Here is a 12609-nt window from a genome sequence, read left to right as displayed (position 1 = left end):
TAAGAATTCCTATGTATAATGCTACAGATGAATGTTAATCATATGTAACTGTTTCCTACTGTGCTTCAATCACTTGTACTTAATCTGAAGTAATAAATCTAAGTTGAATGTGAAAAAAAAACATTATTTATGAAGTGGAAAATACTTTTCTATTTATATTAAAACGATTGTCTAAACTTTCCTTTTTGTTACATCCAAGAATTCCATTTAATCTTCTTAGGGCTGTTTTGTTGTGTTCTTGCCATGATTTGTCTTGGGGGACAGATACATAATTTCAGGGATGTATCAGACTCCCCTGAGAAACTTTATTGGTCTTATTAAAACACTTAAAGTCCCGCCCTGAAAATTCTTTTGGGTTTTGGTTGTTGTTGTTTTTTGCCTGATGAGCTTCCAAATGCACGCTGCCTACATATAGTATAGTATTCCCCAGAAAAAAAATGTTCCAGATCATTTCAAGACAAGCTCCTTAGAACTTAGAACTCCTAAGGAGCAGCAGTGTCGTAGTGGTTAAGAGCAGGTGCACTCTAATCTGGAGGAACCGGGTTTGATTCCCCGCTCTGCCGCTTGAGCTGTGGAGGCTTATCTGGGGAATTCAGATTAGCCTGGGCACTCCCGCACATGCCAGCTGGGTGACCTTGGGCTAGTCACAGCTTTTCGGAGCTCTCTCAGCCCCACCCACCTCACAGGGTGTTTGTTGTGAGGGGGGAAGGGCAAGGAGATTGTAAGCCCCTTTGCGTCCCCAACAGGAGTGAGCGGGAGGCTATAAATCCAAACTCCTCCTCCTCCCCCTCCCCCTCCTCCTCCTCCTCCTCCTCCTCCTCCTCCTCTTCTTCTTCGTCTTCTTCCTCTTCTTCTTCTTCTTCTTCTTCTTCTTCTTCTTCTTCTTCTTCTTCTTCTTCTTCTTCTTCTTCTTCTTCTTCTTCTCTTTTCCTTCATCTCTCCTCTTTTCCTTTCCTTTCCTTTCCTTTTCTTGTTCTTGTTCTTTTTCTTCTTCTTCTTCTTAGAACTCCTAATTTGTCTTAGGCTGTTTCCGCACGGGCGGAATATGGCGGCCTGGGGACGGCAAAAACATCGTCCCCAGGCCGCTCGACCGCCGCGAAGCCGGCATTTCCCCAGAGCGCTCAGAAGCGCTCTTGTTGGGGAAACACCGCCTCGAAGCCGCTGCCGAGCGAACGGCAGCAGCTTCAAGACGCCTCCCCCACCCTCCTCGCACCGGGCACTTACCTTGTCCCCGGGCCTCCGGCGCGCCGCCGAGGCCTGGAGACACACCCCCCTGCCCTGCGCCGCTGGAGCAGGCGCGCAGGGCCAGGGGGGCATGTCCCCAGGCCTTGGCGACGCGCCGGAGGCCCGGGGATATGCCGGGTCGGCTGGGCGCCGGCTGCCCCGCTCTTTCCAGGACCGTCCGTGTGGACGGTCCCAGTGTCGTTGGGTCGGCGTTGGAAACGCCAACCCGGCCGCTTCCGCATTCGTGCGGAAATGGCCTTAGATTTCTCTTTGGTTTCCAGGTCTAGTTGGCAAACTAGGGATGCCCGCCCACACCTGGGATCTGAGTATCCCCAAGAATTACAGCTTATCTCCATACTACAGAGATCCATTCCCCTGGAAAAAATGGATGTTTTGGAGGGTAGACTATATGGCATTGTACGCCACTGATGTCCTTGTCCTCCTCATACTCCATCCCCAAATCTCCAGGAGTTTCCTAACCTGGATCTAGCAATCTTACCCATCCCCCACCAGTGGCAAGGGGGGATCTGACAATGCTATGGCAGATACCTGAAACAGAAGACTTACTGAAGCTAAACATATCTGCTTCTACACCCCCAGGTCTCAGAAAAGATGTTAGTACCATCAGATGAAGTGCAGAGGTCAAGAAAAGAGTAAGCTTCCACTTTAAAATATAGTCCTAAATGATTATAATGGCTATGATTACTTTGATTGTTTGTTGCTTGTTGCTGCAATTTAAATTGCAATAAGAACTTTCATAAATGTAACAAATTGTTCATTATTGAGTTTTTGTGTATGTATATATATGTGTGTGTATGTGTATATATATATGTATAGACTGTAAGATGGTAAAGGTTAGAATGTTTCTTTTTTGAGTTTAGAGATATGTAAATCTAGCTGGAAGTCCTTCATGTTTCTTTCTTTCTTTCTTTCTTTCTTTCTTTCTTTCTTTCTTTCTTTCTTTCTTTCTTTCTTTCTTTCTTTCTTTCTTTCTTTCTTTCTTTCTTTCTTTCTTTCTTTCTTTCTTTCTTTCTTTCTTTCTTTCTTTCTTTCTTTCTTTCTTTCTTTTCTCTTGCGATCTCTTGCTTAATTGCTTATAAATGAATGTATTATGAATTGTATGATAATGAACTACCAATAAACTTTAAATTAAAAAAATAAAAATAAAATATAGTTCTAATGAAGATGAGAATTATCATCATTCATTGTTACATGCTACCTTTGTCAAAACCATTATTTCCTACATTATTGAACAAGGACATTATTGAACTTAATTTTCAAATGGATGGGGGGGGGGGGCGTAGCTAGGCACTAGTACCCAGGTGGAGCATTCTACAACAAAGAAGGTCCAGCATGTTGAACTCTGTGGCAGAGGAATATCCAACCTTACTATAATCTTTTTCTGAGACAGACTATAATGAGAGGCTGGATAGCATAACCCATCGGAACTACTTTAAATCCCATAATGGAAGCAAGGTGGCATCTGCATACATATTTAAAAAATCAACGCCTTCCTTATATTTATTACCCTCTCCACTAAATTATACCAATTACCCAGATCCACTGTTTGGCAAGAGTACTTTGTGATCCTGCAAACAGAACAACTGGAGTTTGTTAAACGCATTTACAAGGGTAGATGCCATACTAACTGACCTCCCTTCACAAATGAATTTTTTTAAAATCTCATGCTGGAGAAAGCAGCCATTTTCAGAAACATCTGAAGGCCATTTCATGATCCATATTTTGTCCTTTGTCCAGGGTACGTTCAAAGCACATGAGTCATTGTGGAGGCCTTATTTGTAGATTATTAGGCGTGCGGTTAGAGCTGCCAGTTCCAGATTGGGAAATACCTGGTGTTTTTGGATGTGGAGCCTGAGGTGGGTGAGTTTGGGGAGGGGGGGATTTCAATGGAGTTCAGGGGTGTCAAACTTGCGGCCCTCCAGATGTTCATCAGTCCCTCCCACCATGAGCATTGGCTATACTGGCAAGGGCTGATGGGAATTGTAGTTCATGAACATCTGGAGGGCCCCGAATTTGACACCAGGAGATCTCCAGCTACTACCTGGAAGCTGGCAGCCACGCATGTGGCCGCGGAAAGGAGTCAGAAGCGGTGGTCAGGAATGGACAAAGCATGCCCCACAAGACACAAATGCTCTCTTCACAATCGATGTAGTATTTGGAACACAGGTACAAGGATGTGAACATGACAGTGATGGCGAACCTATGGCACGGGTGCCAGAGATGGCACTCAGAGCCCTCTCTGTGGGCACGCACAGAGTTCATCATGTGGATGGAAAATCCCCCCCCCACACACACACATCTAGGCTGGCCTGGGCCACTGGGCTCCATTATTAGCATGAAACCTAAGACCTAGTTTTGGGGAAGCAGTATAGGTAACCCTGTTAAGCGCTGTTAAACCCCACTGATTTTCATGCAAAGAACTAAAGCGTGATCCTTTACCTGGGAGTAAGCTTGGTTGCTGGCAATGTGGCTTGCTTCTGAGTAAACCGTCCTAGGGTCGTGATTCACCCTTTCAAAGAGTTGCATGGTTGCTTCAAAGCAAAGCCAACAACTACCACCAAGCTTACTCCCGAATAACGCACACCTCAGAGCCAACCATTTTTTCTTAACAAAACCTCACTATTCAAGTTAAATTGCCATGATGGCATTTTACGATAAATAAGTGGGTTTTGGGTTGCAGTTTGGGCACTCAGTCTCAAAAAGGTTCGCCATCACTGGAATATGAATTGTCGAACTGCGGCAAAGCTGTAGAAACACCCAAGACTGGTCATATGGCGGTTTATTAGGTTTGCCAACTCCAGGTTGGGAAATACGTGGAGATACTGGGTGGGGGGGATACTGGGGGGGGGGATGGAGCCTTAGGAGGGCAGGGTTTGGGGAGATTCTCAGTGGGGTACAATGCCATACAGTGCACTGTCTGAGGCTGCCATTTCTCCCAGGGAAACTGGCCTCTGTTGTCTAGAGATCAAATGGAATTCCAAGCCCAGCCTGGAGATTGGCAACCCTATGCAGGTCATTCATGTATCCTGGGATCATAATGACAAGTGGGGACCTATTGGGGAAAAAACATCTGCAGAGAAGGAAACAGTGAGACAGGGCAAAGAGGAGATTCCGTTTTCTTTTACCGTCCTCTGCTTTTTGGCTCTATGAAGGTAGTTGTGGAGGACAGAAACCACAGCTCCCATTTGGTCCAGGAAACACCCAAGTTAAAAAAAACACAGGTCAGTGTCATGGCTGTTCAGCTCCCACAATGCCTTTGGGAACCACAGTTTCAGTTGCCAAAGACTTCCGCAGAGGTTTGCCTTGGGCTTGAAGCTGGATGATCCCCAAGAATCCCCTGGCCCCGGCTCTTCCATAACCAAAGAAGAACAAAGCGGCTACAATACCTTGAAGGATAAAACCTGGAATTTTTCGTAGTCAATGGCCGCAGAGTTTTCCACTATCACAGTGACCTGTGCTTCGTTCAGAACAGTTTGTGGGACAACGTGGAAGATGCCGCCAGGCCCGGCAAGTCGGAGGTTGAATTTGGCGTTCGCTCCCTGTGAAAAGTCAGGATGGAAATGAATTACAGTCACTAATGGTCACTCTATTACAGTGATGGCAAACCTTTTTGAGACCGAGGCCCAAATTGCAACCCAAACCCCACTTATTTATCACAAAGTGCCAACCCGGCAATTTAACCTGAATGCTGAGATTTTAGTTTAGAAAAAAACGGTTGGCTCCCTCTTCCTCCGCCCCACCCGCTCGAGCAGGAGCCAGCCTGCTCTAGCCTCCAGCAAGTCCTGCGTGCACCGCTCTGTGCCTCTCCAGAATCTCTGCCTCCTCTGCGCCCCCCCCCCCATCTCGGGCAGCAGCCACTCGGAGCACAGGCACCAGGCCCACCAGCCGAGTCCTCCCTGCTCACCGCGGTGCGCGCAGGTCGTGCTCAGTGGCCCAGGCCAGCCTAGATGTGTGTGTAGGGGGGAGTGATTTTCCACCCCCAACATGACAAACTCTGTGCGTGCGTGCCCACAGAGAGGGCTTTGAGTGCTGTCTCTGGCACCCGTGCCATAGGTTCGCCATCACGGCTCTATTAGCTACATTACAATAGGTACATACAGTTGTGTCTGGATTTAAGGCACATCTGTGCGTGAGAGAGAGAGAGAGAGGGGGGAGAGAGAGAGAGAGAGAGAGAGAGAGAGAAAGAGAAAGAGAGAGAACACGTTAACAGTTCTCCTGCGGAGCAATTGGTTGAGAGCATACTAAGAGGCTTATTTAAGTAATCTTGCCAGACCCTGAGCTCAGGACATATATAACTTCCGGTAAAAATAGATTTGACAGGTGGCCAATGTTTGTAGTCACACTAGAAGGACACCTAGTTTGGACAGGCTAGGCCAGAATAATCCCACCCTTTTGAACTAAAGATTCAGAACGAAGTAGTTCTCTAAAAGGGGGAAGTTCAAGTCAAAGTAAGCCATTGCATTCCTTTATCTGGCAGGGTTTGTTTGACCATTATTCTCCCTCCTGTGTTGGGGAGACGCGCGGCTCCAAAATTATGTAAATAACTCACTTAAGTGGGCCCTTTCAGCTTCTGAAAATGGAGTGGGAGGCGAGGCAGGAGGACATCTTTCTCCCATACCTGGAGAAAGTACCTGGAGATTGCCGGCTACTACAACTGATCTCCAGACAAGCAAGATCCGTTCTCCTGGAGAAAATGACTGCTTTGGAGGGCGGACTTTCTAGCATTGTATTCTGCTGAGGTCCCTTCTCACCCAAACCCCACCCCCTCCAGATCTGCACCTCCAACTCTCCGGTTATTTCCGAACCAGGTGCTGGCAACCCTAGATCCTGCTGACGTCTTTCCTCTCCCCAAACCCCTCCTTATCCAGGTTTCACTCTCCAAACCTCCAGATATTTCCCAATCCAGGACCCTTTTGGCACGAACCTTTTAAAATTTTTCGAGGCAGGAAATAAAATGTTCCCTCCATGGAGTTCTGCGTGGGTGTTAACCCAAAATGTTTAATTTCCAGCCTCAAAATGTTTTAAACGAATCCCCTTTTAAAACAGTTCTCTGGCTGGAAACTTTTTGAAAACGTCTTCAGGTGCTGTGTGATCTACTGACGACGTTTCCGGTGCTTCTCTGCTTCCGTAAACGTCCTCCCCGGCGCCATTTTCTGAGCTCAGTTCCCCCTCGCCTGTTTATTTGCAGCATTTCTCTGTTTGTTCTTTTATTTAGGGAGGGGGGCAATCTTTGAAGGATGGAGTATATGAGGAGTAAAGAATGAAGTATGAGGCTCTGAATCACTGAAGCATTGGCCCCTTCCGCACATGCAAAATAATGCGTTTTCAAACCACTTTCACAACTGTTTGCAAGTGGATTTTGCTATTCCGCACAGCTTAAAAAAGCACTGAAAGCAGTTTGAAAGTGCATCAGAACTCAAATAAAAGAGAGAGAGAGAGAGAGAGAGAGAGGGAAAAATCTCATAATGGAAGTCAGGGATCGTTTTGAGGAGGTAAATGCAGACATACGTCATTGTAACGGGGTGGGGTGTGTGTGTGTGTGTGTGTGTGTGTGTGTGTGTGTAAACCTTTAGAAACATTTAAGGGATTTGTGCAGAAAGGACCCAGAGCTAGTAATCCTATTTTAAGCTGCAGTTGGGAGCCTAATGCTGGGCTGATCACCCGGGAGGGAGAGAAGTCCTCTTTGACAGTCGGATCCCTCTTTTCCATTTCTTGTTCATTCTGTGTAATTTTTTCCCTTGTCTCCATATTGTTAGCTGTTTTGGCTCCCCCACTGAGGAGAAAAGTGGAATCCAAGTATACTAAACGTATAAACAAACAAACATTAGCACCTGGTTGTGGTGGGTTTTCCGGGCTGTGTGGCCGTGGTCTGGTGGATCTTGTTCCTAATGTTTCGCCTGCATCTGTGGCTGGCATCTTTATCTATCTATCTATCTATCTATCTATCTATCTATCTATCTATCTATCTATCTATCTATCTATCTATCTATCTATCTATCTATCTATCTATCTATCTATCTATCTATCTATCTATCTATCTATCTATCTATCTATCTATCTATCATCTATCTATCTATCTATCTATCTATCTATCTATCTATCTATCTATCTATCTATCTATCTATCTATCTATCTATCTATCTATCTATCTATCTATCTATCTATCTATCTATCTATCTATCTATCTATCTATCTATCTATCTATCTATCTATCTATCTATCTATCTATCTATCTATCTATCTATCTATCTATCTATCTATCTATCTATCTATCTATCTATCTATCTATCTATCTATCTATCTATCTATCTATCTATCACATTTCTAAACCGCCCACCCCCGAAGGGCTCTGTGATCCACCTCTGAAGATGCCAGACTTCCCTCTGTAATCCACCTCTGAAGATGCCAGCCACAGATGCAGGCGAAACCTTAGGAACAAGATCCACCAGACAACGGCCACACAGCCCGGAAAACCCACCACAACCAGTTGAATCCGGCCGTGAAAGCCTTCGACAAAACCTTAGCAGACTCGGTGAGTGAAAACGCAGACAGTTTCTGACGATGATAGAACATAAACACGTTAAGTTGGAAAGCATTCTTTAAAGTTTTATTTTGAACAGGGGGGACGAGAACAGGGTTAGAAAGCCACAACAATATACAACGGCTATACCATTGCAACTTTTAAAAATAAGCCTCCAGCGCTTTCATCGTATTATAAACTCTTAATTGGTACTCTTTAGACTGACACTTCTTACATTTGCCTGCCTCCTGTGTGAAGAGCAGCAGCTGTAACTTGGAGACCGGCTACCTCAAAATGAGTCATTTATTTCTTTTCATCAAGTCAATGAGCCCCTTTACATTTGTACAGCCCACAGCTAAGTCAAATTAGCACACTCCTCTACTGCACGGTGACAGGCTAGGCTTTCTTCTCAATAATGAAAAATGTCATGTCCCTTTCTTTTCTCCAGTTAGCTCAGGTGGAAGCTAGCACATACGTTTCCATAGCAACCACGGCCAGCATTTCCAGGTAAATACCATAGCATTTTAAGGTCTTTGATAAACCTCAAAGGACTAATAGTGGTAGCAGTACTCCAGCATGGCTTACATGACTCCTTGCTTAGAGTATCAACTAAAAACAACCAGTGACATATGTCCTCATTCTGTTGTTGGCCTTTTAAGAGATCTGTCAGTTTAGATTGGGGTTGGGGAGATATCTGATCAGCTACTGATTTTTATGCTTCGTTTTTCACTTTTGTTTCTAAGAGGAGAAGAAGAAGAAGAGTTGGATCTATCTCTCTCCTTTGTCTTCTGTAGGAGACTCAAAGGGGCTTACAAACTCATTTCCCTTCCCCCCTCACAACAAACACCCTGTGAGGTGGGTGGGGCTGAGAGAGCTCTTAAAAACTGTGTTAGTTTGGCAAAACCAGAGAGGACATCAGAGAGGCATGTTAGGACCACTCTATCATCACAGCTACTACCCCATTGGCAAGAGGATCTCTGAGGTTCTTGACCTAAGATGTTTGATGGATTGGAAACAAAACTGTATCAAAAAGTAGTACCATGATAAATGGAAGAGCAGTCATCCCAAAAATCACGGTGAACTTAATGCCTGGAAAGCCAACAAATCAAAGAAGAAGAAGAAGAAGAAGAAGAAGAAGAAGAAGAAGAAGAAGAAGAAGAAGAAGAAGAAGAAGAAGAAGAAGAAGAAGAAGAAGAGGAGGAGGAGGAGTTTGGATTTATATCCCCCCTTTCTCTCCTGTAGGAGACTCAAAGGGGCTGACAATCTCCTTGCCCTTCCCCCCTCACAACAAACACCCTGTGATGTGGGTGGGGCTGAGAGAGCTCTGAAAAGCTGTGACTAGCCCGAGGTCACCCAGCTGGCATGTGTGGGAGTGCACAGGCTAAACTGAATTCCCCAGATAAGCCTCCACAGCTCAAGCAGCAAAGTGGGAAATCTAAGTTCTAAGGAGCTTGTCTTGAAATGTTCAGGCAGCAGAGTGGGGAATCAAACCCGGTTCCTCCAGATTAGAGTACACCTGCTCTTAACCACTGCTGGATGGAGGGTACAACTTGATATTTAATTCTGCCCTGTAGTTGAAGACAGTAAAGCATCCTACATAAGATACCAACAACAGGCCTCAAGGTTATGACCTGGAAGAACACCCCCATGCATTTTGGGGGAGGGGAGGTTAAATAATGCCCTGTCTGATGAAGAAGTCTAAAGAAAATACTGGGCAAGTCAAGAGCCCTTTTCATGTGAGCAATCTTTCTGGGAAGGACCTTCCCACCCACCCTTGCTTCTTGGCCAGCAGGAGAAAGACAGTGGGCTGCTTGCCAGCATCATCAGGCAAAATTCCAGATGTGGTGGCAGACATCAGCTGCCAATCTGGAAAGTCTATGGCATAGGTGTCAAACTCAGGCCCTCCAGGTGTTCATGGACTACCATTCCCAGCAGCTACTGCTAGCATGGCCAATTGGCCCTGCTGGCATGGGCTGATGGGATTCGTGATCCCTGAACAGAAGGGCCTGAAGTTGTCTCAACAGTGGTGTGAACCTTTGGCACTCAGATGTTACGGACTACAATTCCCATCAGCCCCTACAATTGGCCATGCTGGCAGGGCTGATAGGAGTGCTGAATCTGCTTATCTAGGTGTAAGAACCTACAGATATATTACTACAGAGGTTCTAAAGTGTTGGTCGCTGCTCTGATGGGATGCCAGGCCTGGGTTTTCACCACGAGGGGACGGCGATGAGTTGTGCCACCTCATTTCCACCCCTCACACATTTCCCGTTGGACCAGACTCAAGCACGTGTGGGAGGACTGAGCTGCTGGGAAGCTGATATGTCAACTGCCGGGGATGAGGTTGAAGTTGGACTTCTAGTTTGGAAACGTTGAATACCATTGTAGGACCCCAGAGACCTACACTCAAATCCCCACTCTTCCATGAAACTTGTTGGTTGACTTTGGGCCAGTCAATGTGTCTCCGTCAAGCCAACAACACATGGTTGTGGTGAGGATAAAATGAGGAAGGATGTACTAGATAGGTCAAGGTAGGCACTGATATTTAAAGTGTCAAAAGAGTGGGGTTATGGGAATGGATAAGGAAACAATAACACACTGACCTGGTCAGAATCGTTAACGGTAATTTTGAGCCCCCTCAAGATCTCGCCCTCTGGTGGATGTTCATACATGGTGAGCTCAAACCGGTTCTGCAGCCCGTTTTCTCCATAGAACGTCGGTGGGTGATTATTGAGGTCCACAACTCTTATAGTCACCATAGCAAAGGAATGCACAGTCATCTCGCCATCCGGATCCACTTCTGAGGCCTGATATGGACAAGAGATGAGAATGGTCATTGGCAGTTTCAGGACATTTCTCTTTCTGTCTGTCTTAGATATTTTGACATTTCATTCTTGAAAATTGCCATACATATCTGCAAGGAGAGGCAGCGAGGGCAGGTCTTTGTGTGCAATAAATTCCTCAACCAATGCTGTCTTTATTTTTATTTATTTATTTATTATTAGTTTTATACGTAGCCAACCCTCCCCTGGGGGGGCTCAGGTGATTCACAACAGGTTAAAACAAACATTAAAACATAATTTAAATATCAATTACATAAAAATGTAATTGATTTTTAAAATCAATTTGTTAAAAAATGAACATAAGGAACATCAAATTTGTCATCTCAGAGGGCATTGTGATGTGATAGTTATAGTCTCCCGTCTCTCAATTTTAATGTCACCCCCTCTTTTGAGGTTCTAAGGTTTTTGGTTCTTTAAATATTTATGTTTCCATCCCACCCTGTTTATTTTTCTATATTTATCTGATGTTTCTGTTCTGCCTGTGAATAATTTCAGATATATATTTCTTACTTTAATATACCTTATGATTTGTAACTGTTGTTTCTTATCTGTCTTATGCTGATCTATGATCATAATAAAGATTGGTTTAATTTAGACAACTAATTATTTTAATAGGAAAAAAAAAACCTCACCAATTGATACAATGTACAAGGGTCCGATCCGGCACATGTCCCTTGATAAGCTGGCTAGAATTTATTTATTTATTTATTTATTTCGATTTATTATACCGCCCCATCCCCGTAGGGCTCTGAGTTACATGAGTAACTCATTTACTCATGTAAGGGAAGCTTGGATCTCTTGGTGAATTGCACAGTACATACCCATACCAAGAACCAACAGATATGTACGAACTACACACTTATACCTTATAACAAACAGTTTGCTTACTTTTTTAAAAGGAAATTGTTTTTATTATGGTAGATTTCACAGCTGCCAGATCTTTAGCTGGTTGTTGGCCTTCATTACTACTACTACTACTACTACTACTACTACTACTACTACTACTACTACTACTACTACTACTACTACTAGTAGTAGTAGTAGTAGTAGTGGTAGTGGTAGTAGTAGTAGTAGTGGTGGTAGTGGTAGTGGTAGTAATGGTAGTGGTGGTGGTGGTGGTGGTGGTAGTGGTAGTGGTAGTAGTAGTAGTACAAAATAAAAACCAACTCTACTAATCGATAACAATTGCATCCAATAACAATATTACCATTTCCAATCATAGAAACCAAAAATAAACACTCATTTCTAATGACTAACTCCCTTTCAATTGCCGAACATTGCCAATAAAGTGGAATTCACACCTGTATAATTTGTACCAGGAAATTAATTTGAAGGTATCAAATTTGAATTCAGCAAAGGAAAACTGTTAGACTGCCATCTCTAGTGGACTGGAAACTGATCAGACAAAAACGGATGCTTACTGGGTATAGGAATAAATGAAGCCCCAACAACCATTAATATTCTTTTGCTGAATGCAAAGTGTTTCCCATAGTGAGATGTCTTTTAGAAAGCTCTATCAAAAGGCTACATGCCAACATAGATAATGCAGTCACAATGTCTTTTAGGATGGGGGGAGAGAAAGGCCAAATTAGAAGGAGGAGTTTTGGAATGGAGAATCATAGAGTTGAAAGGGGCCAATTATAGAGTTGAAAGGGGCCATACAGGCCATCTAGTACAAGCTCTTCTTCCTGCTCAAGGTTGGATCAGCATAAAGCATCCCTGACAAGTATTTGTCCAGCCACTGTTTGAAGACTGCCAGAGAGGAGGAGCACAATACCTCCTCAGGCAGCGGATTCCACTGCTGAGCTACTGTCACTGTAAATCCCCCCCCCAAATCCACCTAATATCCACCTTTCCACCTGTCATTTATGTCCGTTACATAAAGAGCAATCATGTCCGCAGCTCCTGTACCAGACGAAACATTCCCCAGTCCCCACCGCCCCGTGGTAAGGGAGTTGGTCATATGGTGTGTGTGTTTGGGTGTATGGATGGTTAGCTACT

At 44.4% G+C, this 12609-nt stretch overlaps 1 protein-coding gene across 1 annotated transcript in view; it reads right to left on the bottom strand.

Annotated features, from left to right (window-relative positions):
- CDHR1 (cadherin related family member 1) overlaps positions 1 to 12609 on the bottom strand; it is a 111108-nt gene that overhangs the window by 36968 nt on the left and 61531 nt on the right. The window contains exons 13-14 of the mRNA XM_048506852.1: positions 10369 to 10572; positions 4632 to 4784 (exon numbers count right to left, since the gene is read on the bottom strand). Of these exons, the coding sequence (XP_048362809.1) occupies positions 4632 to 4784; positions 10369 to 10572 (357 nt within the window). The remainder of the gene's footprint in view (positions 1 to 4631; positions 4785 to 10368; positions 10573 to 12609) is intronic.

Source organism: Sphaerodactylus townsendi, linkage group LG08, assembly GCF_021028975.2.
Source record: "Sphaerodactylus townsendi isolate TG3544 linkage group LG08, MPM_Stown_v2.3, whole genome shotgun sequence".
Classification (NCBI taxonomy): Eukaryota; Metazoa; Chordata; class Lepidosauria; order Squamata; family Sphaerodactylidae; genus Sphaerodactylus; species Sphaerodactylus townsendi.
This window is presented reverse-complemented; position numbering and strand designations above follow the sequence as displayed.